The sequence below is a fragment of the Syngnathus floridae genome, chromosome 21, assembly GCF_059516105.1.
Source record: "Syngnathus floridae isolate MCC-2025c chromosome 21, RoL_Sflo_1.0, whole genome shotgun sequence".
Classification (NCBI taxonomy): Eukaryota; Metazoa; Chordata; class Actinopteri; order Syngnathiformes; family Syngnathidae; genus Syngnathus; species Syngnathus floridae.
Genome location: NC_142433.1, coordinates 4,396,508 through 4,422,842, shown reverse-complemented (window position 1 = coordinate 4,422,842; position 26,335 = coordinate 4,396,508). Strand labels below are relative to the sequence as shown.

The following is a 26,335-nucleotide window of genomic DNA, read 5'->3' as shown; positions in this document are numbered from 1 at the left end:
TCATGTTTAGGGGATGAAGTTAATTATTTTTGTGGGGGGAAACAGAGCCTGGCTCGGATTATAAACACAATTCTAATCAAAAGCAGCCTTGCTGTGGTCATAGATCCCATATGGCCTCGTGGTGGACCTGACAGATGTCCGTGCTGGACAGAAGCAAGAAAAATAATCACGAGTATGGAGCTCTGATCTGCCCCGGCGACCTGGGGTCAAGGGGTCGGGGAGTTTGTGGTAAACAAGTCAAACAGGAAGCAGAACGGTGCTAGGTTTGGAAAATTATTTTAACCGCAAACAAGGGAGCAACTATTTTGTGTTGCTCACGTTTCATTTCACTTTCAGGGTTTCCCGATAAGTGGAAATATTTGGGACTTTCCATTGACTACCTTTTGAACAGTCACCAACGTTGCATTATAAAAGCCAATTGTGGTATTTTCCAATTTCGTTCTCTGTCCACTTCCTCTTTCTTTATTACAGGGAGGCGGTGTGGGTACTGCTTATATGCCATTGTGTACTTTTACAGCGTAATGCAAAAAATTCCTGAATTTGACCTTTTAAGAACTTGATAACATTTTGTGGTTCCTCTCCAGGAAATTACTCAACTTTACAATACATTGCCAGAATGTTGACATAACAAGCGTAAATAAGAAGAAATATATAATATAATATAATATAATATAATATAATATAATATAATATAATATAATATAATATAATATAATATAATATAATATAATATAATATAATATAATATAATATAATATAATTTGTTGTTGTCAGTAAATAGGAAATAAATATCCTACATTAAAAGAGAGTAAAAATAGGTTTGGGAATTAGTGATCTAAGAAACGACTAGACTAATTACAATCCATGGCTACTGTAAACACACGTGTACATCTCCCCCCACCCACACACACCCCAGGCACACGCAGTGCTGGAAATGGTGTCAGTCCAGTATAAATCCCTTTTGACTTATGAGCATGCCTTTGACCTTATTGCCATGACAACGGCTTCTACAGGATAATAACGTTGTGGCAACGCTGACACGCTATGACACAACAACGCAGACGCTCATTGTGTGACGTGTCGCTCAGAGCTTTTTTTTTAAATATCTTCTTTCTTTCTCTTCCCTGTCGAGCTTCAGGTGCTTTTTTTTTTTTTTCTCTCTTTTCTTGTGACCTAAATTTTTGTGTGCAATGTGCTCTGTAATGTGTGTAAGGGAATTTAGTTAGATGGAAAGGTCTTGGAGCTAGAAAGGAAAAGCATTTGGTCGTTGCTTTCAAAACAAGATTGATAAAAAGGTAGGTCAGGGCTCATTGCTGAGCATGTGCATTGGTGTGTGTGTGTTTCAAATCTGTGTACACCCACGCAAGAGTCCTAAAATAAATGCTTCTCCTTTCATACATGTGAGCACATTCAGCAGTGCTGAACAACACATTCACTCCCTCCCCTCCCCTTTCCTCTTCTTCCTCCTCCTCATCTCCCCTTCACTTTCGAAAATGTCAAAGGACAACAGGGGATGGGGAATTACGAGAAATAGAAAGTAAAACAGAATAAATGTGTGTTCAGTTATTTCTATCACCTTAACATTATTATTGACTGTAAGCGTGTTACCCAAAGCTGCTCATTTTTTTCAACTTGAGCTAAAAAAATATATAATTTTTTTTTTTACTGTTTCCCGCTCATAGCTAAAAATGCTAATTCCTAACGTATTATGTATCTTAAGCGACTTGCCGTGTTTATTAGCAAATCCTTCATAATTAAATGCTGTCCAGGAAAGAAGCTTAGTGAATTACTGGATGTCATAACTACGCCTATTTCCATCCAATCAAAAGACTCGGTTTCAAAACATCCTTTCCAAAATCCAAATCCAGGATTCTTTCAATTCCCAATGGAAACTACTTTTGCCCAGGTAGTTCAAAATCAAAGTCAAAGTCTGCTTTATTATCAATTTCTTCACATCTCAAGACACACAAAGAGATCGGAATTACGTTTCCTACTATCCCACGGTGACAAGACATATTACATATTATATATATATATATATATATATATATTATATTATATTATATTATATTATATTATATTATATTATATTAGTCCACGGACAAACAAAACATTCAAGTAAACAATACAAAAAGTAAAAACAAGAAGGCACATACAATGAATAAATGAGAGCAATGAATAAATAAATAAACAAAAAATAAACGAATAAATAAATAAATAAATAAATAAATCAGAGCAACATGGTTGTGGATACAGCAGACAGTCAGACTATAGCGCAAAAGTACAGGAGGAGTTTGCAATCAACCTGAGTTTACTACCTTTTGTAAGTCCCAACTCATTCAGCATTGGTGAGTAACACTCGGCAGTGCCCACTTGACAAAATATAGTGTATGATGCATAAATGGACGGGCGTGAGTCAGAGGGGAGAAACGCTGATGAATGGCTTGATGGCACACTGACCCACTACTTTGCAGCTGCGTCGCCAGTGGCTCCGCTTGGCCTCATGAAACAGACACAGACTGATACACACAAATTAATAAGGCCTTTTAACTGGACTTAGAAGTCCCTTTGCGCCCCTAACAAGCAAAAGGCCTTTTTATATCCGCTTATTGTCGGGATTTTACACATTCACCATTGTATTTCTCGTCGGCCGCCGATGATGATTTAAGAGCCGGAATGGTTCGTGCCATTTGGGGTAATCACTGAGCGTTCACGAAAGAGGAAGCCATGTGGCTTCTGTCTCGGAAGCTTAAAACTGCTTTCACTATTACTTTTTTGTTGACACAGACTGCAAATCTGGGAAATTTATTTTGGGAAAAGCACGATTGAGTAAGATTGAATCTAGTTGGTAAAAGTTCGTTAACCTTTTTGAACACGCTTTTATAGGTCATATTAGGAGAACCTGCTAGAAATTATTATTATTATTATTATTTGATGAATTGTACGGAACTTATCGGAGAAAACACTCCTCGGCCATTTTAACTAAAGTTAAAAATGAAACACAGGCATTGTAATTTTTTTTAGTTTTTTTTTTTGGAAACCAAAATGTAATTAGTGCTTCTTTGGCATGTTTCCCACTTTGACAAATATTCATGGGAATCTGTTAATTAGTTTTTGTGTAATCCTCCTAAGCAACAAACAAACGTCAATTAAAACAATACATTTTGCCTTCACGCTTAGCAGAGTTCAATTTAATTTAACCTTTATTTATTCAGGTAAGGCAACCCAGAACTCATTCGCAAAGACTCCTCTTCACCTTATTTAGCTTTAGAGCCATTCCGCTATTGAATATGCAAAAAAGCCAGTCATCCAACCATATCATGCTCAACCTAACCCGAATCAGAGTCGCACAAGCCGCGGGCAGGTGCTTTTCGAGGAACGCCGTTGAATTTGCATCGCTTGTTTTACGGCCATTTTGTATTGCGTGCATTCTGCATGTCGCGTTGAGGTGACGAGAAGAGAAAGGGCAGCAAGTGGCCCTTTGCTGAAATATGCCCAGCCTGGAAAGCGAGCGTAGCGGGGCTAGCGTTGGCATCGTCAGCGATAAACACGCAAACATTGGTTGTGTCCTCCCAGCACACCCTCTGGGCTGGCACATGGAGCAAGAAGGGGGGGCGAGCCTGTGTGTGCCCAAGGATGAGACTGAAAAGAGAGCAGGATGGGGCGATGGCAAGATGGCCGCATGGCTTTGAAAAATAAAATCCATTTGGCTCCCGACTACATCTAAAATGCACCAAGCGGAATTATTCCACCGCGTCGTTCAAACACAGTGGCAAAGTCCATGGTGGCCGTTTTATTTTTTGTCGTCCCTTTTAGCGGGTGGGAAGCGAGGGTAGCGCTAGGGGGGTGTTATTATATAAATTACTGTAAAAAGGATTGATAGGCAGACAACGAGATGTGTCGGGAGTCAGCAAAGGCGGAGAAAAGCAAAAAAAAAAAAAAAAGCAGGGCTGTTGTGTGTGTTGACCTAATTCCATGCAAATGGCGGCTCCAGTGGCAGACAAATGTTGGCGCTCCATTCGACGTCGTAATTCCGGAATCTGGCTTTGGGCCAGTCGTGATTCGCATGTCATCTATATATATATACATGCTCCCTAATGATCGATTAATCTACCCAGTTAACAAGGGAAGGGAGAATAATAAGAAAGCGAGCTCTCAAAAAACAGCCATGACACGTCTAGCCCAGGTTGCCAAATAAAACCGAGCAGGCTCATCGGTTTATTCTCATGTATTGTTCCACATGGTGAATATATGACGCTTTATATCTGAACTGTGCACGCTGCAATATTGTAATTGCTTTCCTCCCAAGCATCCATAAAGGTGTTTTATTACTACTGTTAAAAGCGGACATTGCTGTGCTATTATCTAAATGCTGCTGAGAGCTGCAGTAGCCTCCAACTTGCCCAGGACAAAAAAACGGATTCATTCTAATCGGACTGGGTTCGATTTGACACGATTAATGATGCTGAATATCGGCGGTGAACATCTGCTGGTAGCAGTTGAAGATAGTGTCAGCGTATTGGGAAAACATTTCAACGCCAGCAAATCTGGGATCTAAAAAAGTTTCTTGAATGAGTGCAGGAAATAAAATTCAATATTTGTTGAATGATCGGTCAAATAGTTGAATATACACGAAAGGCATTGGGAGATTCATCAAGGTTGCTTTATTTTATTTAATTTTATCTCATTTTATTTTATTTTGTTTTGTTTTCTTTTATTTGCTCAAACTATTTTTTACTTTGTTTAGATTCTATTTATTTTATTCCACATTATTTCACGTTTTTCCATTTCGTTCACGCTTGCATCAATCACTAACTCGATCCACCTACTCGTGGCTTGTCCAGGTGTGCCTTATTGTCCCATCAGTTGCTTTGTATATAGTTCCCTCCTTTCCCTCAGTTCCAGTTTGATTCTGTTGCTGCCATATGATGACATGCATCTCTGTAGTGAGTATTTTTAGTTTCTTTTTGTTGCAATAATTTTCAATTCTGCTTTTTATTTTTTGCAACATTGTCTGTCATGTTCCGCAAGTTTAGTCGGTTTAGGAAACAGAAACTTAGTGGGAGCTCATCCTGTCATCCCCCCCCCAAAAATAAATCTAAAAACCAAATCATCGCTTATATACTCCATGTGATCAACAGACGGCTGATTACCATTTCCGAAATCTTCCGTCAAATTTGGGAATGATTGGAATTCAATGCACGGCCACACAATCATCCTTTGCATCCCCTCTCCTCCTCTTCATCAGCTCAGAACTTTTCTCTTCTTACAATTCGTGGAAGCGCATACACAAGAGGCCATTGAGTCTACCGCCGCCTCCTTTAAAATACAAACACACAGACGCTATCTCTTGCCCCTTTTCTGTATCACCGCCCAATCAGCGCAAAATTCCCCTGGCACAGCTAGATAATGAGTCATCATTCACTAACACAAACACACACACGCGCTCACACTAGCTCCTGTCCCGTAATGTCATTATAAAACCCACAGCTTTAAATTATACCCAATCAATAGTTCTTGTTTATCTCTTCCCTGCGCCTGTGCCTGCAGTTATCCGTACTTGCGAATGTTCCCGGCCTTTCCAAAGTAGCCACATCAATGACGGTATTAGAATCTGATAAACTAATTGACCGCCCGACTGTCTCAATGGAAAACCAATTGAGATGCAGCTCGGCGTCTCCCTCTTCAACAATGAAGAGAATGTTAATGTTTTTTTTTTAAGGGGCGGGGGGGGGGGGCTGTAAGGTAAACACCTCGAGCAATCTGGATGCTTCTTAGCATTATCACACAGTTGCTACACAATACAGACAGTGATAAACATTCCTGGAATCACAAGGACTCTTTATTTGGCAGGGTAGTGTCGCTTGAGGCCCGAAGGAAGGGAAAATATATCAGAATTAACACAAGGGAAGGAGTAAACGCCGTATTTCTCTTTTGGTCATAAAAACGTGGAATTGAAATATTGAATCCATATTGGTTAACGTCACGGTTTAATTCCACATGGTTATAAAACACATGTTTATGTGGAACATATGTAGCAGCTAAGCTAATTACGGTCCAGGATGAAAAATTTACGTGACATTTCATCGGGATTACCGGCTCGGTTTAATTAGAGGTAGAAGATAAATAACAACTACAAAAAGTGAGAAACTGGTGTGTTGAAAAGAGCAGCAAGTAAAATGTAAGAGTGGGAAGAGAGTCGAGGCAAAGTGCACGTGGGAGTGTTGCTTGGAATGGAGCCAGCGAGATTGTGACGAGAGCGAGCATGAATGTTTCACGAGACGGGCTTCGAGTCAGCTTGCACGTTTACTGAAAACTACGCAATGGCGTCCACGATTGTGTGTCTGCAGGTGGATGTTCATCTCAATTGCTTAAGGCTTAATTGATCTGCAACCGGAGGCACCGCTAACCTGATTTGCCTTCCACTCTTTTAATTATAGTCTTTATCAGTCCCTATTTATTTATTTATTTGACAAAAAACTGTAACTGCAGCAGAACTGGGACAACGCGGTTGCTCAATTTGGATGAGCTTTATTACCGTATTTTCCGGACTATAAGGCGCACCTAAAAACCTAAAATTTTCTCAAAAGACGACAGTGCGCCTTATAGTCCGGTGCGCCTCATATATGGACCAAATTCCAACTTTTTTTCCAAATTTAAACTGGCCCGAAGCATTGTGTCATGAAATCAATCATAACTGGCCCGCTGAAGACTATGAATCATGAATCAAAAAGATTCGGTACTTATTTTTATCTTATGTGGCCTTTTTATCATGCAGCTTGAAAATATTTTCATAATATTCGGAATTTTGATCTGCTCCCATTTGATCATTATGTTTCATCTGAAAAACATTCCAATCTAGATGTTGGAATAGACATGACCTGTCTGTCATATTATCAGAAATTCATCTTATAAGACACCCAGACTTAACATCTCTAGCCTGGGTTAAATTTCCAAATCTTTGACTAGCCTATTTTGTGCAGGAAAGGAAATGTCCCACCCGAGAGACGGCAACTTCACCAAGATCCAAATTCTCAGTCTAATCCAGTGTCTACATCTGTTCCCCCACCCTCATCACTCGACTTCTGCTGAGCGAGTAAACAGGTGCATTTCGTGTCTGGGTCACTTTCCGGGCCACTTTTTCCCTCGCATCCTCCCATCTACTGGTAATATCCATCCAACACTCCCTTTTGGCCCCCAGCCCCATCCTTGCTCTACCCCCCGATTATGGGCTGGTAATAAGAGGTCTAGACATGCTTGATTAGGATTAAGGCAGGCACGGCGAGGTCACGCAGCGAGAAGCGGCTTTAACTCGGACACACACTGCTGCGAAGATGGGACGCGCCCCAAGAGGGACCCGGCCAGAGGTTTTTGAGGAACGGTCAAGGGGTCATGAAGAGAGCGATAGAGGGGTGTGAATGCAAACAGCTTTCATCGGAGCAGACAGTCACAGTCAGCCTGGTTAGCGCTAACACTTGAAGTGAAAATTACAACGGTGACGAAATGGCTCGGGGTGCTTCCGTGCGACGTTGTCCAACTAGGCGTGGCCAAAAAGATAAAAGTAAGAGGATCACATCAGATTTTTGGTCAGAAAATATGATTGCTATAGTCCGGGGATACATCATTGGTGAGTGGCATCTTGATCGATAAAAAATGGAGCAAACTATGGAAGGAAAAAATGAATAAAAATTAGGGAACAAAAATCCGTGATTATCCAAATTGAATATGGATAATTTTTAGTTGCAGTATCACCAATCACATATGGCAGATATGTCTTAATTGTGCTTACACTGGGTCTAATAAAAAAAAAAGTGAGTGCACGACATAATTTTTGGTAGACTTGCAATCCTTCAATAATATTAAACCATATTTAAAGGAACGCAAATAAAATTTAGCACACAAACACTTATCGTATTTTCTGGACTATAAGGTGCACCTAAATACCTAAAATTTTCTCAAAAGCCGACAGTGTGCCTTATAGTCCGGTGCGCCTTATATATGGACCAAATTCCTAAATTTAAACTGTTCCGAAGCATTGTGTCATGAAATCAATCATAAGTGGCCTGCTGAAGACTATGAATCATGAATCAAAAAGACTATGGATCATTATTTTGTGATTCTAAAGTAATTTGTTGCGTCTGAAGTTGAAATAAAAAAGATAAAATGGAGAATGATTTGATTTGGATTAAAAATCTGACATGATGCATTCATGGCGCTTATAGTCCGGTGCGCCTTATATAAGGACAACGTTTTAAAATGGGTCATTCATTGAAGGTGCTCCTTATAGTCCGGTGCGCCTTATAGTCCAGAAAATACGGTAAGTTCCCACTCATTCTCAAATATGTGCAGGCCCCACATGTATACAAAACATCCCCTATAATGAGTGTTGTTAGCAAGTACTGGAGGCTGCGTAGCATTTGCGACAAACGTGTAAACTTGTTCGCTAACCTCGCTGACAGACGGCGATTGAAAATGTTTCCATTCACACCCGGGCTCCCGGTGGTATCTCACATACAGACACACATCTGCACTCTGGGGCCACGAACGGAAGATAACAGGGACATGCTAATGTGTGCTAATGATGTCATTATCTCCCGATGAGTGTAAATGGAGCGAGAGATGCAGCAGGGTGGAAGGTGTAAAGTTCTCCCCATCACGTTTGGGCGTGCATGTGTTGGGAAGTTACGCAATCACGACGGAGACTGTATGCATACGGAAAAAAAAGTCACATCGTTTTTTTCCGTTCTGTTTGATTGGTTGAAATCCAAATTGTTCAACCATTAGAGTTCAGAGGGTTCATTGGATGCCACTCTGGTCTGTTTGAACTTTGACCTTGTCAAGTGAATAACGCATAATGACGACATAGAGTGGAGTCCGGCACTCCACTCAGCGATGTGCCATTTGTGTCATTTCATTGTCGGCACAGCTGCGGATGCGAAAGAGTCCGTCTGCTTTTTTTTTTTTTCGTAACCGTTTATCGCACGCAACCACATGTTTCACGAGCTTGCATCATCGACTCCTACATGTGTGGGCCCCTGGCACGCTTGCTCCTCTCCAAAAGCTGCTCGAACATTTGCTTTGTGGTGAAGTAGCAAGGTGCGAGTAAATAATCCCAAACGATAAAATGAAATTTGTCTCCAAGCTTCGCGTTTGGACCATAACCACTCAATCACAGTCGAATGGTTGCCACATGTTTGCTCACTTGGGAAGGCGCCAAAAATAAACCCAAATCATCTGAGAATTCTTTTTAAATGCAAGATGAGGCAGCAGAATACGAATCGTCTTTTTTTTTTTTTTTTACTGTCACTCCACCCTGATGACTCTCTTTCTCTTCGTGTCCTCTCCCACCCTCCACTTTTATTCTGCCTGATGAGTTTCCAGGCTGTCAGACGCTGTATCTCCACTCTCTATTTGCACCCCCCCTCTTCCTCTTTCCCACCCCCCATTGGTTGCTACTCTCCCTTTATCATTTATAGAGCGTTTCTTCACCCGGGTTAGTTTTGGGAGGGGGGGGTGGCGGCTATTGCGTTTTCAAGCAAACTGAAATATTCATGCATAAGAGCCTGTGTGTCTCTGCGAGAGAGCGACTTGTACCCCCCCCCCCCCCCCCCCCCTCGAGTTGTGTGCCTCTTCATGATTGCGTAGTATGAAGTAGAGCCGCGGGTAGCCAGCTCGGCATCTTTTGTGTACTTCTCTGTTTGTACTCTTGCTTTTTTTTTTTTCTCCCTTCCTCTATCTTTGCCAGGTGATGCGTGAAGCTGCGGTCGTTTTGATTCGGCTCCCAAAATAACGACTTGGCGCATCTATTAGCAATGAAGTATTCTGCAGGCAGGCACTCATAAGACCAACCCAAGGGGGGGAGGTTGGAATTTTGAAGAAGTGTGTAGCTATAGCAATCCATGGAGCTCATGTTTAATTAAGCCAAATAGCTGATTTAAAAAAAGGACTTTGTATTTCTCTCTATTATTTTCCGACCTCTCTTGCACCCCCCACTCTGCATCATCTCGGAGGCAGCAGCCGCTACATGTACAGCCAGTTGCTATGTGGGCACCATGACAACCGTCATGAATTCGGCATGGCGCTCACGTATGCAGGCGGATGTAGTGTGTGTGTGTGCGTGTGTGTGGATGCAGCATTTCAAATGGCGCTCACGTATCCCGAGGATGAAACCTCTCCTGGGCTTTGGTGTACATTCACTCGGGTCTTCCTCTTTTGATTTATTCAGCGTTTATGCATGTGGCTTTTTGTGTGGAAGATTCCTGTGGAAAACAAAAAAAGGCAATCCAGATTTTTATTCACACTCCATTCAAAAAGATTTTTTGATGAAACATTTGAAAATGATAACGCATGGACATTAAGTAAGCAAACAAAAAAGACAGCAATCCAATTATGTGATGCTATCTAACTTAAAAAGCAACCTCAGTATCCCAAAAATTCCTGTGGGTGTAACAGGAGGATTTTAATTTACTGCCTTCGAGTGCTTAAGGCTTCTTCATTCTTCACGGAAAATGTTGCTGCCTAGACTTCAGGATCTTAAAAAAAAAAAGTTTCATTCTCCCTGTGCGTTGGTTGTTTTGTTCACCGTGCACACGGCTCACTTTGTCTTCTCAATGTCGAGGATGCTTGCCCGGAGAAACATTTGTCATGTTGTTTATTATCACCATTTTTAGTTTACTTTTTTTTTTCTCAAAAAGTTGATCCTACAGCAACTTTCGTAAAAAAATAAATAAAGGGTTAAATCTAACCTATGTAGAGAAACATATCAAAAATGGAAACAAGACTTGATGGGGGGAAAAAAATTGTTAAATAAGACATGAGACGTTTTTTTTTTGCCAGAGGAGAAAGAATTCCACCTATGAAGCAGACCGACTTGATTAAATTACCTTAAAGAAGAGCACAAGGGTTCGATTTGGCAAGCTTTAAGAATTTTAACATGATTTGTCAGACATGTTGCTCATACTCCCCTGACTATACATACATATGCACTTTTGTTATATAGATTTTTCACATTCCAGTTGATGCACACAAAAAGGTCATTTTGTTTCTGGAAAAATGTGAGGATCAGTGCACACAGAAAGAATTGAGCACCTGTAACTTTGCCAAAGGCGGGATAAACAAGCTTAAGATTTCCAGGAGTTTTCTTGAACGTTGCTATTTAGGCTAATTTATCTGGGCCATGCCCTAAAAAAACAACTTTCATTCTTAAATCTTAATGCTGAACCACATTTTTTTGCTTAATTTGTTTCCTTTTGGTTCCGATCCATCTAAAAATAAAACACATTCGACTGTATTGAGGGAATAATATGAGTTATTTATCAACATGTGGAAGTAATAATAATCCATCAATGGCATTGACAGATGACCTCATTGGATTAGAGCTGCAAATTCAAATGTACAGTAGCTCACATTGTTTGCCAATGCAAACCACTTCGGGGAATATTTCCACATTTCCAGGAACTTTAACACCAGTCTTTATGTTTAGATCTTCAGGTCATGTGACCAGTCCAACCTTAAGTTTCTTCTTAGCTGTTTGACAATGATGAAAAAACTGAAAAACTCCAAGATATTTTAAGATAATGAGTTACGCTCCATCTTGTGACCAAACGTCTAAATCAAAGCAAAGATGGGAATGTGGATGAAAAGCAAGCAAAGATCCCTTTAGAAAAAACTAGCCAGAGGTCTTTTGTGCCATCTGTGGAAGGAAATACGCCTTAGGAGTATCTATTCTTATTTTATTTATTTTTTTGGTTTTTCGCTCTTTAAGGACAACCGAAATATATTTGTACGGGGAAAAACCCTTGGTGTGAATCTCTCAGCTGATTAATCCAATTTAAAAACATCTTGGGGTGCTTGAGGCGTGGTGGCTACTTTGTGAAGACACTTTTGATTGATCTTAATTTCCAGAAAGATTTTTTACAAGCATGTACTGTGTGCTAAGGAAGGTGATGGCCTTAAGGCCGACTATTATGTTTATGGTGTCACAAGACATCGGGGGAGGCTCGTTTCGATTGATGCGTGTACATTGGATGCAACCCGATGTTGGCAACGTGACAAGTTGCTCATTTGGACTTATACAAAAGAAGCCTTAGAACTTCACTTAACAACCGGCGGAGACGTTACAAATTCTTTTCGTACGAAAGAATTTGGTCTCAGCGTGTCTTAGGAGTGGCTGATGCAATGTATGCTCAATTAAATTCATGTTTTTATGCAGCTTTGACTCAAATCATGAAAGGGGTAGCGTTCGAACGGCGAGGTAAAAGTGGATGCTGAGGGCTCTTGTCGGACTTCAATGCCACGGCAACAAGCGCAAATTGGGTCACTGGGAAAAAGCCAGTCTGTTGTCTCCATGGCAACTGCCGTGTGTTGACATAGCTCCTCGTCCGGGCAAATACTCCATCGTGCATTTTGGCTCATATGAAAACCTCTATTGACTTTTTGAGCTTTGTGTTTTGTGGAGCTGAACGGTTGAAGGGACTCCACTTTCACACGTCAATATTGCTCAATCAGCTATTCGATGGGTTTTATTAATGCAGGGGCAGACCCTAACCTTTCATGCAAATGTTCTTTTTTGGACTGATTCTTTCTCCATTCTGTCATGAACACCATACGTTCCTGATTAAAAAAAAAAAGGGGAGATTTTCCCTTTATTAATGCCAGGATGGTGTGCGACATGGACATCTCATTGCTGTGCGTGTGATGGGGGTCACACAAGAGGGCGGAATCTTGCTGCACTTGATTGGAACAGGCGGGTTAATTTCAGAGCTTCCCACTGAGATTAGCGAGGAGAGATCTGGACGAGAGAAGAAGGGGCTAAAGGTTGAGCGGAGAATGTATGACTTGCCATATGTGAGAGGAGTGGAAACGCTGAGTAATGAACAGAAACAAAAACAGATAGGTGTGGCCGGATCAATTTTAAGGAACGTTAAAAAATCATATAATGCATTAAAAGCACACGAGTGGTGTAAATAGACATCTCTGTTTGTATCCGTTCGCTTCTTTGTGGTGGGCTGCTAGGTGTCAGTAAACACAAGCTCCCTCCCACCCTTTAGCCCACAGCACTTCTCACCTTGAATCAATGTCCAAAGAAAATGATGGTATCCATGGCAACAGTATCCCCCCCGAGAGTGCAAGAGGCAATTTGGCAAGTTGGATTCGACACATGGTGGCAAAATGATAATTGTCAACGACACCGTGAGCCAAAAATAATACAGTAGACGGGTAAACTAAATTACCCCCCCGCCCCCCTTGCCACTTAGCGCCGCCCCTGTCAGCGGTGATGTAAAATACATTACTACCCAAACTAATTTTAATGATACTAACCTAAAAGTGTGTTTATCTCTATTGCTTCATTTTAATGGCCAAGCTGAAATATAGAAATGTCGATACGGAAACCCAACTTCCTGGCGTCAACACACTTTGCGTGCCTATATACTTTTCCAAACTGTTTCGCTGCCTCAGCACTTTTCAGACTCTTTCTCATATTCGCATTACAGTTTTTTGACAGGCCGCTAAATCACATCGATGCAAAACTCATGCCAGGTACTAGTAAATTGCACTAAAGGTCATAAATACCCAATATGAGCACCAGTCTGGTTAAAGAAAAAAAGGATTTTAATTCACCATGCACGCCCCCATGCCCCTCCCCTTCCCCAACTAATCGTTTAGTGCAGTCACATGGTGTGTGTAGTGAATTCAAATCCGAGTTTTGCCGTTTTGAATCAAGAGGCTTGTTGATTAGAAGTTGCTAGCTGCACGAAGTTCAACGAGGGTTTAGCAGTGCAAGTCCCTGCAAATGTAATTATGTTTGCACGTGTCTGTATACATTTGGAAATGATAAGGCGCTTTCTCGCCACATTCTTTTTCTTATTCTACACAAATTCTCTGTGTCAAGGCAAAACTGTTGACAGCTGTTTTGATGCACAGCACTGCTCCCGGCTCTTGTCGAAAGATCTGATAGAGCACATTGCTTCTGGCAAAGTCACGCAAAACAGGAATGCTGCACTTATTTTTTTGTCCAAGAAACTCGACATTCTGAAATGTATATTGGCATGGCGATAAGCTATAGCATTAAAAACACCAAGGATCACAACAAGTGCTCTCGGCGACGAGGCTTCTTGCTTGCCTGCCTTTTATGCCCTCCTCCACACTGTGAAAAATTCATGCAAGTTCCCAGCAAAGAGCTCGAAATGATTAAACATTCAGATTCTAAGTCTGAAAATGGAAGCTGAAATCGTGCCCGCCTCCTTCGCAGCACGTGCGGTCGGTCGACAAGTACGGCTAGAATGTTTTTGTACAGGCATCAAACATTCTGACGGAATTTTATTCATTTTTAATGGAAACCAGTGATTACAACATTTCAACACATCTTTTTGTAATGAAAGGGGAGAGGAAAATGATGGTTGCAAAAGTGTGCACACCCTCTTCAGTATTCAGCCATCGGGAAATCCGGACATTTTCTCGAACGGCTGGTCCATTTCACCAAAGTTAGCACACAACTGCTGATTATGCTCCAATAAACTTCAGATGTTCTCATAGGCTTCCTCAATCGTGTCATAATTTTACCGAAACAACTCGTCAGTTACGTCTGGTCACAAGTATGAGTACAAATAAAGGTCGGCACCTACTTTGATGCCTGGAATTGAGTAATAAAATGCCAATATTTATTTAACTCTCCAACTCTACTCTGGAGTTTCCCCACTTCTCGCTCAACTCATTTCAAAAGTGGAGGGGGTCAAACGAGTAACCCGGCCCAAAAAATCCCCTCCCAGCGTTTGTTTATAGACAACAAAAGTGCCCCAGGATCCAAAAGAGCAAAAGCAACAATGACTTTACTTGTGTGTTTTTTGTCTTCCTGACCCGGAATTACAGTGTTAGTCCAAGTGAACCGCTCTCAAAAGCCACTTTCATTACCACGGACAAGGCCTCTGTAATTTTATTGGAGCCGCTTCTACACACAACAAAAGCGGCAAATCTCTCTTAAAGGGAAGGCACAAACAACTCTTGTGCGAGTCACACACTGCCCTGCTGTTTTACGACTCTCTGTTTGGGAATTTACGAAATGTAAAAAAAAAGTTGTTGATAGAAAGTCCACAAATCCAATAACAACAGAAGGTTGTCATTAAGTCACATTCTTTATTTCACAATAGCAAGAAAGTGAAAATGTTTGTTTCATGTTTAGTCATTCTGGAAAAGCTTAAAAAACAAATGAAACCAAATTTTGCGGCTGCTTATTATTTCCAACAACTCAGTCGTGCTTGAGTGACAAGTAAAAATATTTAGCATACGTCGGATGTGTGAGGATTTGCAAGGAATTGGGTAATCTATTAGCCGGTCGGTGGCGTTGATCGGCGCCGCGTTCAAATCCTGACGTCACACGCTAGCAGCCGCAATCGTCTCAGATTACTGGGAATTAAGACGAGCCTTGAGGATTTTAATCTCTTACAGGTGTTAGACTGTGGATCAGTGGATAAACATTAGCTTTGATATTTGGCAGCGTAATTTGGACTAGCTTGGCTTGTTTGTGTTTATTCAAAAAGTCGACAAAAGTATCGGGACACGTAGAATTTGTTCTCAATTTACTCCTTGCATCAATTTTGCATTTATCCATTCTCAAATACCGTATTTTCTGGACTATAAGGCGCACCGGACTATAAGGCGCACCTTCAATGTATGGCCCATTTTAAAACTTTGCCCTTATATAAGGCGCACCAGATTATAAGGCGCATCATTAATGCATCATGTCAGATTTTTAATCCAAATCAAATCATTCTCCATTTTATCTTTTTTATTTCAACTTCAGACACAACAAATTACTTTATAATCACAAAATAATGATCCATAGTCTTTTTGATTTATGATTCATAGTCTTCAGCGGGGCACTTATGATTGATTTCATGACACAATGCTTCGGGCCAGTTTAAATTTAGGAATTTGATCCATATATAAAGAGCACCGGACTATAAGGCACGCTGTTGGCTTTTGAGAACATTTTAGGTTTTTAGGTGTGCCTTATAGTCCGGAAAATACGGTAGATAAAAATCAAACAGCAGACATATAACGTATTGGGATAAAAAAAAAAATCCACATCAGCCAGAAGAATAACCGCCCTCATCTTTAAACATGATCAACATTACAGCGAAAACCAAGATCTAATATGGCTGTAAAGTAACAAGCCATCAAAAACCCATAATGCCGTAACATGCTCGTAAATCAAACGTCCAACAATTGTGCGCCTACAATGTTGTACCCCCCCCCCCCCCCTCGAGGTTGCGGCTTATAGAGTAGCGAGCCGCAGCTGAAGGCGTCGTTGAATCGAGCACTGTGGCACGGAGAAAGGCCGCCATTGTTTAACGTTGGCCGTAACAATAGGAGCTCTGTCGGAGCGGATCATCTGTTTTCTTGGCTAGTTGGCCCGCTAATAGGGCTACTTATGCTCTGTAAATGGGCTGGAGCCTGGGCAGAAACAAATAAACACACAAACAGATAAACATGTCGGGCGGTGTGTGTGAGCGGCGGGAGTGGGTGTGTGTTTAATCAGTGGAGGGAGGTTTTTGGATTGATAGGATGTTGTCACACTCATCTGCAGAAAGAGAACATGGATTACGGCTTTCCTAACACTACTCTGCATTTTTTACCCCCCCCTAAATCCTAACATGAGCGCTTACATTTTTTCAGAGCTTCCATAAATCATGCGTGAAGCACGTGCTGACAGTCGATATCACCTTTGAAAATTGCTACGGCGACTTTTAGGATGAGTAACGTGGTTGTGATATCGCTCGGCGCTAATGCTGACGTGTAAAAGCAGCTGGAATTCTCCGAGTGTAATTCACCGAGGCTTTAAAGTGCGACAACTCACGATTGACAAGGAATGGTGCGAGGGAGAGATTAAATGGGCGAGACAAAGAGAGGGAGAATGAGCTCACGCCCAACATTTTCCAGGTCAGCCCAAATGCTCGGGGCTAAACTCACGGCCAGTCTGTTACTGTTTTTCTTCTCCCCCATCTCACCCCCACCCCTCCCGTTTCCCTCACTCTAACACTCTCGCCCAGGGGCAAAGTCGAGCTGCAATAGGATTCAGCCGTTGCCACGGAGACCAGAGACATCGCTACCATAGCAACACAGCATCGCTTGCTCAAGCGTAGATCTCCGTCTTCCTCTCATCACGTCCACTCGACCCTCTCAGCTGTAATTTTGTGATCTTTGCCTCTTTTAGCAACATATTTTCATCGTTTGTTTCTTGTAATTTAATTTGTATTTTGCCGTTTTGGGCCTGGTGATGTAATTAGAGGGCTGCCGTTAGTCAAAAGTGCTGCAATTGAACTGCTTTCACGGGCCAGGCAGACACTCACTCCACATGTCTCTTTTCATGGCGTCAAAAAGAGCAAACGTTCGGATCGAATGGACCAACTTCAATTACGCTCTCAATGGATTGTGGAGTTAAATGCCGCTCAATGCACACTGAAAAGCTATTTAATAGCGTTTCGGTACTCCGCCAAGAAATATCTGGCAATCAGAATAAATTTAGCTAGAATCATTTCTATTACAGTCCATTTATTGCTAATTCTTGAAGAATGGAGATTTAAATCTCAGCAGATATTTTTTTACGTGTCACATTACACCATGGATTTTTTTTGTTTTTGTATTTTTAATATGATTCCACACAAATCCAAACAATAAAATCTATTATTTTTAACATGATTCCACACAAATCCAAACAAAAATCTGAGGGAAAAGAAAATCTATTAATTTTGTGTTAAAAACTGAAATTGACCTGACTCTTCTCCTAATTAATACAATTCATAAATGTAATATTCTCTAACCTAAATATATATTTTTTATGACGAATAAAATCGGATCCACAAAATTTATAAAAAGGGTTAATATAGATTAATTAATAAATTAGTTAATATAATATTCTCTAACCTAAATAAATATATATATTTTTTATGACGAATAAAATCGGATCCACAAAATTTATAAAAAGTGTTAAGATAAATTCTAACAAGGTTTGACCTGAATTCGATCCACGTAATTGCATTTACCTGGAATTTAATTTAATTTAATCAAATTTAATTTGTTTTAACCCCCCTGCTATTCATGCTTTTATTGTTTTTGTCAGCTTGTAATAACTGCCAAAGAGGCACAGTTTGATCCTGCTCCTGCAAAATGACTCACTGAAGAGGAAGGCTGTGTGAAATTTTCCCGCACTTGATGCTCCCTCCAAAAGCAATATGGCGCATTTTCATTCACTCAGACTTTTTTCTTATGAGCACCTCAGGTGTGTCGACTTCCCGAGTTGTAGCACGCGTCCATCACAAGTGGTCAGATGAGGTGTATGCGTGTTGCCATGTCGACCACAGAGCATGACAGTGGACGGAAGCTTGCTCGGAGGGGATGCTGGCAAAAAAAAAAAAAAACTCACACCAACGGGAGATAGAGTTTATAGATTATTTATATGGCTGTCAAGGACTCTCAGCATCATACACGGCAGGTCGTGCACGTGTATGAGCGACATTTTTAAAAAAGCATCCCAGGCCGAATAACAAACCAAGAATTAAATTTCTTTCCCATCAGGCCGTGCACGAGCGTACAAATAAATGACACCGCACAAGCTCCCCGACCCCCTGGCAAGGCATCTAAATAAAAATCCGCCAACCATACCGGATGTGCATCATTGGTTGTTATGGCCACCGGGGAATATTCTTAAGGGTTGCCAAGGTAACAGCTTGGGGAACGCTTTGCCAGCTTGACTGGTCTGAGGATAGGAAAAGTGCCAGTGATTTTTTTGTGAGCCCGTGTGACGAAATGCATATGCGCATGATTAGTCGAGGTGTTGTTGTGATTTATGATGCCTGATGGGAGTTAGCTGCAGTGGAAACATGTTTACATACCGTGGCCATATTGGCGTGTGTGTGCGTGGGAGGAAGAAATGTATGTGCTGGTATGCGTGATGGTCGTCCGAGTAGGAGAGAGATGCGAGACTATTGTGATTCCGATCAAAGCGTCTGCCATTCATGCCAACAGGCAAGGGGGGATGAGGGAAAAAGAGGAACCAGTTGCCATGGTGACGCAATCAGAAATCTCCGTCCGAGCCGGTCTCGGCCTCTGTGGACGTTTTGGTCTCCCCGTGCAACATACCAACACACATACGATTGGGGCGTTGTATTTTTTCGTTTTGTCTCTTTTTTTTTTCTGTTTCACTCTCTCACGGTCTCCTCATTTCTCCTGCCCTATATTCATACTCTAATCTGGTCCAGTCTGTCTTCTTGTCTGACTCCAGTAATCTTGTCAGGACAGATGGCACACACACAGCAGCAGCAGCATCTGCCATGAACTTTAGATTACATCTTTGAATGAAAAACATTCCAGAAAATAAATGAAGTGGAAACACAAATGTGAATAAGGGAATGTTGCTACAATCAAAAATATTTTTGATTAGCAAAATCACAATGAGCCCTAGTGGATCAATTTGAACAGGGGTGTGTGGACTTTTTATATCCACCGAAAATAAATCCTGCTACTCAAATTACATTCTATAGGTTTTTTTTTTTGCCTTATAAGACAAAACAAAAACACCTGACGTTCATTTTTTAGACATATGCCATGTTTATTGGACTTAAACAAAATGTGCTTCAAAGCAAATAAATCCCACGGCCAGCGTCAGGCTGGGCGTCATAAAACAACGGGACGTTAAGCCTTAATCACCGTGACTGGGGCTCAGATGTAAAAAAAAAAATCATAAAATGAATGATGGTCGCATTCCATTTTGCTGGTTGAGAGAGAGAAAGCACAGCTGTGGATTACGATGTCCGCCGTTGTTAAAGTTTACAAAGGGTGAGTCATCGTAAGTTGTGTCATCATTGGACACAATACACACGCGTACTTCATCGCCTTTCTGTGACACTTCCAGTCTCGTTCCATCGCTGATACAAAGCTGCTACTGTGCTGCTCTAAATGCACTTTTTAAGATATTGTAAATTATCGGCTCGGGAACCGCAGGTTGAGAACCACTGACCGTTCTGACCTCTGCGGACTGGCAAATGGGGTCCATCTGTTGCGCCCTAATGGCAACTAGCAGTGCAATTATCGCCCAAAGCAGGCCGCTGGTTCGATACCCATTGACAGGTGATGGATAGATGGATAAATGGTGGAAGGATAAACGGGGGGGACAGCAATGCGGGCAGCGGTAACACGGAGCAAGACGAAGGGGCGAGTTCATATTGGGGAGGAGGGGGGGGGGGCAGGAGACGAGGCTACATGACGTTTGTTTCCATGGTGATGGTCTCTCCGTCTCCAGCACGTAGAGAGACGGTATTTAAAAATGCGCCTGTGCATTTGTGTTTGTCTAATGGCATTTTCGTCAATAAATAATCATTTCCAGTTTATTTTTTGACATAACTGTAAATAAAGGCGATTGATCCGGGGTTTAGTGGTGTATTTTTATTTTTTTTGCAGCCGGGGGGTGGGGGGTCTGGGTGGGGTTGTCAGCATGCAGACGTCAATGAGTGCATTTCAAGTCTTGATCCTGTCACGACGTTCACAGCAGACACAAATATGAATTTCAGTTTTCATTTGGTCTGACCGATTTGTTTCGCGCTTGAGGACCGCCATTAAGATCTCCCTCACTGATGACTGTTATAATGGTTAAAAATAGTTTTGTGTGGGCTCATCTCTCTCCAATGGCCTTGCAAACACAGCAATTTCATTGAGGGGGGGGGCATAAAATGTAAGAAGCTGCAGCTTGTTGGAGGCCCATTGATGGACTCGTATTGTGTGTGAGTGTATGATTGACACTACAATGTATGCGCCTGCTTACGTAATGGCGTGTGCACGCCGTTCACACCAGGTTGTCTTTGTGGAGAAAGAGGCTGATATCTGTGTGGGGCGTGACCGGCATGGCGAGAAGATACTGACTGTCGCGCCAGACCCACTGAGCTGGAAGAGGAGGATGAGGAGGGAGGGGGGGCATGGCTGGGGAGTAGGGATGGATTTAGAAGACTACACTGCTCTCTGGTGTTAGAATTGTCTGTATCACAGGACGCTCGCTCAGTAACTTTCCTCAGCCACACCCATTTCATCATTGTCACCTGCTCTCTCGTTACCTCATGTATTTCTTCACCCCCCCCACCCTTCAATAAATCCTGGTCCAAGCTGAATTTGGTCAACCTGCTCCACTCATTCCATGACAATCGTAGGTATTGCCCCTTACACTTATTTAAATAGGCTGTTTATTCTTTGAGTTTGGCTCATGAAAATTGGTAACAAAAACAAAATTGATGTTTTTAAATTTTTGTTCGGCATGTTATGGAAAATTATTTATAAAAATTATAATTGTAAATTATAATAATTATAATAAAATTATTTGTATACAGCTAGTGTAATCTGTGGGGTGCCTGGTTTTGAATTACTGGTGGTGGATAAAAATATGTTAAAAAAAGTAGATTAGATTCAAATGACCTGTTTTTTTTTTTAATTAATTAATAATCATTCATTTAATTCACTTAAATATCCCATTGTTGTGTTAATACAGGTTTTAATTGTTCAATTTAGAATCTGGTTGCAGTTTTAATATCTGGTCGCTAGAGAGCACCCTCGCTTCGTTTTTCAGTCCAAACTGATTTGCACCACTAACAGTTTTATGTATGTATGAAGGCGCTCCCCTCATTAGTGTGGCTGGCATCATGCAAGGGTGAAAGGTCACACCTGTGGCTGGAGGCTGAAGCTCACTTGAAGGTCATCAACAAGTCTGCAATTCTCTTTTGAAATCCTATTAAAATATCCCAGTTAGTCTTTCATAACAGCTGCCTGATTTTTTTTTTTGCATTATACCTTATGCAGCTGTGTAAAATGTGAGAATAAAAATATATATATTTAAAAAATTTACATAAATTGGCCAAGCTGTTGTCATGCAAAATAGTTTTTGCATGTATATGAACAGCTCTGTCCTTTTTATGACATTGCGGAGACGTTTCCAATCCAATCCCTGCTGTTGTAATTAGTGAAAGGAGATGGAAGGGCACAGAAGGGCACACGTCACGTGGTTCACCTGTCAAACAGGACATCTGGTTGGCACAGGCAATCCTGCCTCCCACTGAGTGACCCCCAACATCTTGTGTTTGCCAATTAGCCTCAATCGCTAAATGTATTCAGGACAAAAAGACAAAATGCAACTTGAAAAATATTTCCATAAAATAACAATTCTCCCCTCTGCATGAATCCGATTGTTTTGGTTTATTCTAACTGCCCCGAGGAATCATCTTAAAAACTCTCTCTTGATGCGAGTTCTCAATTGACTCCTGCAGGGTGATGATTATTTCCAAATAAAAATGACATTTTCTCCTGAAACATAAACGTTCCTCATTATAGCAGCTCTTGAGTCGAGTTTGGAAGACGGGGGGGGGTGGTCATTTTTGCACATTTGAGCAAATGGAGTCATAAAACTGTCAACAGGAAAGACGAGACATATAACAGTGATGTTCTGGAATCGCTCTAAGGATGAAGAAGAGAATATCTGCTTTCTTTCTTCTTGAGGCCATCAAAGAGACTTTCAGATTGATTAGGAATATTAATCATATATCAATTTATTTTTTGAGATTCTTTTTACTAAGTGCTATACGTTCCAATAGCTGGGCACTCCTCCTCCTCCTCCTCCTCTTCCTCATCATCATCGTCATCACTATCCCTCTCCTCCTGCGGCGAGCCTTCAGTCGACGTCTCGGCCGCAAAAAAACAAGGAGCTCAGGATGATGCGCGCGTCCCACGGGGGATGCTCTAAATGGGCCACGCAGCGTGGAAAAACACGCTAGAAGAGGAGGACGAAGAAGAAGCGGGAGGGATGTTTGGGTCTTTGTGGCGCTCTGCCATCCTTCTCGGCTTCCTTTGCATGTCCCCCGTTCGAGCTGGTGAGTGAAACAAGGTCCTCGCATGCAGACGTTCGTGCAGTTCTACAACACGTGTTGCTTGAGGGAGCACATGCTCATGGCTTGAAATAGATTTTTGTCAAGGTGTGTGAACGTCCTATCATGTAATCATCAAGCCAAAGTGAGTGTTACGCTACGTGCATTTAAGTGCTGTTTTTAAATCTCACATTGAGCATCACCTTGATGCATTTGATGCAATTCCCCTTTAAAAAAAAAATTGGAAAATGAGAAATAAGAAGGGGAATTGCAGTAATCTCGAGACACAATGCAAATATGCCCCTGATTGGTTGTAAATAGTCGAAATCATAAAACTGGAATGGGGAGTTAGTCCTTTCCTAGGAATGCCGCATCTAGTGTCATCTAATGCTGTTGGGGTAGGGGGGGGGCAAGCATTAAAGGAAAGTCATAAAGAGAATACTCATACTTTTTCAAAAATAAGTGTATTATAATATTGTGAGGCTCCACAGCCCCGGAAAAATTCAATTCCGTCCGTGTTAGGTCATCTAGTTTTCCTCTCACACCACGTTGATGGTGTTAGTATTGAACAGAAAAATAAACTCAGACAGTCAATTTGTGCAGAACAGGATTAGTGGACCCTCTTTTTTTTTTTTTCATACCAGACAGCCCACTGTCAGCTCCTCTCAATGTAACCATTAAGGAGATCGAGGTCAACTCGGCCGTGGTCACGTGGGAGACTCCAGAGGGAGACCCGGTGATTGGGTTCGCCATCACTCAACAGGTGAGTCTGGTTCCAGTTTTACATGTCAACAGTTATTCTGCATTTGTGTTTTGCTTCTCAGAAAAAGGACGTGCGCATGCTACGCTTCATCCAGGAGGTGAACACCACCACTCGCTCGTGTGCCTTGTGGGGATTGGACGAGGACACCGAGTACATCGTTCACGTGCAGAGCATAAGCATGGGAGGCAGCAGTCCCCCAAGTGAGCCCGTTCTCTTCCGAACCCCCAAAGAATCCGAGAAGCTGGCGTCCAAGACTCCGGGTGAGGCATGGAGAATAACACCATAAAAGGAACGCTTCCCTTTTTTTTTTTTTTTTAATCAGGGCTGACCCAGTTAGAACGTCAAGAGCGGCGGCTTCAGAGGGACCTTGCAAATATTAAATGCTCATCATCAGCGGGGGTGATAAGAGTGGGAAGTGGGGAGCGACATATCTCAAAGAGACATGCCCGAGGGAGGAGAACAGTTTAAATTTCAAATATACTCTAAAAGCAGGCAGAGAGCAAGGACATATTCATCATTTTTGGCGTCCCAATACTTTTGTCTGTATAATGTCATGTAGGACTTTGGAGGTCATCACTTTATGTTCTTTCCCCAGATGAGCTCACACTGGAAGAAATGGGCGAAGCCGCTCAACTCCGAGCTGGCGAGGTCATCATCATCGCAGTGGTTCTTGTCATGTGGGCAGGTAACTAAATTAGCTTCATGCTAACAAACAATGCAAAACACTATTGCCAGGCTAACAAATACTCTCCGCACACCTTTGCTGTTTTCATAATTTCGCTTCTCTGTCTGCATGGGTAACTCCGCCTCCTTTGCGTCCCAGGCGTGATCGCCCTGTTCTGTCGTCAATATGACATCATCAAAGACAACGAGCCCAATAACAATAAAGACAAGGCCAAGAACTCGTCGGAGTGCAGCACTCCCGAACATCCGCAGGGAGGGCTCCTGCGTAGTAATGTTTAACAGACGCTCGCCATCTGCCCACCTTGCAATAACTTCACCCCCCCTCCGACCTCAGGACAGGTGAGGCCTTTTTCATCTCATTAGTTATATATAAAAAAAATACAAATCCTCCTACCAGTTATTGGGCCAATATTTTAAGGTATCGGGTACTAACGGAGGCGGTCGATACTAGCCCCGATACTGTATAAAAGAATCTGGCAGCCACTTCATAGCACCTGCACCTTAATAGAGGATAAATTATGCAAACACTTTTGTTTGGATCTGTAATGGATTTTATTCTCCTCCTGTTTGGTGTGAATCCATTTTGGGTGTTAAATCTGCTAACAAGCCAACGGGGAGGGAAACAATCTCCTCGGCTGAAGTAATACAATCCTTCACTGTCGACGTAATAAATATTCCAGACTTATTTTAGCAAGCAGGATTAATGGTGAACCGTTGAATAGGCTTAAGGGGAAAAAGAGAGAAAAAAGATAAGGCATCAAAAAGATGATTATAAAATCGCTTCCAGTGCGTTTTTCTTCTGTTTCAGAGCCTGAGAGCCATTCTGTAGCCAAACATGCTGCGACACAGATTCAACGTTCAACTCCTCATGGCACAATGAACAATTGTTGGAAAAACATCTGAGTAAGTGGACTCAAACGCTTCCAACAGGGAAACAATAGAGAATAAATCACATTTTTGTTGTGATCAAAAAAACTCTGCATACGTTTAGACTTTGATCCAAAATCCGGATTGTCCCATGTGTTAGTTTTTGTAGCTCTCGATTGGCTTTTGTGCCACTTCTTTGGGCGATCCGTCTCCTCGCCGTCTTTCCGGCTTGTGGGCGCCCTTGACATTTCAGGAATACAATGCAACAATTTTTTTTTTTTCAGCACAGCGTATATATTGATTGTTACTTTCACTCTTTTTTTAATTGATGTCTTGCTTATACTATCAGCAAAAAAAAAAAAACATCCCACTTATGTTGACATGTTATTTATTAGAAATACAACATAAATAATAATAGTCTTTCATTATTCTACTTGTGCACTTGTGTTAGTCTTCTAGGGCACTCTAGTAGAATAATTAATAACTTAAAAAGTTACTAGTAAGGCAGGAAGTTCTACTAGGGAAGTTTTTCGATACTGTATGAAAATTTTGCATGCATATAGAATGACTCGGTCGCACAAAAAGCTACTCCTGCTCGACTTTGTCTTGTGTCCTTATGAGTCATGGCTCTCCAATCTCGAGCCATGCAGCCACACTTCCTCGCTCCCGTTTCTCATTATGGCGACTTCCATTAAGCCGCCCTACTCCGGCCTTCACATCAGCGTTTTTCCGCCTCATATCCCCTCGTCGCCAAAGTCCGTGTCCTTTTTCGTTGTTTGTCGTGCTTGAGCAACAGGCAATTTTTTGTAAACAAAATCTGCTGAGGAAAAATTTGTTGCGGTGGGGCATTACAATCAAGCGCTCGATTAATTGATTCTTACGATCGCTTTATCATCTGAACGTAAAACATCATCATAAAATAGTTTTTGATGAATTGTTAATTTTCTCCATTGTCCAGTGAGGAAATGAAGTCAATGGCCCATCCTATTTTCCGAGAAAATGTGAATGTTCAAGTATGTACTCTACTACATGATCAAAAAATAAATATTTTCAATGAAGTAAATTTAAGCGACTAGAACTTTATCACGAGTGCTTGTGTGTGTTTTGTAATGTCACGGTTTTATTT

The 26,335-nt window shown here is 41.6% G+C and overlaps 1 protein-coding gene and 1 long non-coding RNA gene across 2 annotated transcripts; both read left to right on the top strand.

Annotated features, from left to right (window-relative positions):
• The first annotated feature begins 4,914 nt into the window (after positions 1–4,914).
• On the top strand, positions 4,915–17,665 carry LOC148380035 (uncharacterized). Its single transcript, XR_015855199.1, has 3 exons — positions 4,915–4,946; positions 6,984–7,104; positions 17,049–17,665. It is a non-coding gene; the product is annotated as an uncharacterized LOC148380035 (long non-coding RNA).
• A 3,446-nt stretch (positions 17,666–21,111) lies between these two features.
• On the top strand, positions 21,112–26,292 carry LOC148380034 (fibronectin type III domain-containing protein 5b-like). The gene is made up of 7 exons (XM_088366113.1): positions 21,112–21,190; positions 22,626–22,901; positions 23,540–23,658; positions 23,720–23,918; positions 24,254–24,343; positions 24,482–24,681; positions 25,151–26,292. The coding sequence occupies exons 2-6, from the start codon at positions 22,775–22,777 to the stop codon at positions 24,619–24,621; spliced, it is 675 nt and encodes a 224-aa protein (XP_088222239.1). The 5' UTR covers positions 21,112–21,190; positions 22,626–22,774; the 3' UTR covers positions 24,622–24,681; positions 25,151–26,292.
• The last annotated feature ends 43 nt before the right edge of the window (positions 26,293–26,335 follow it).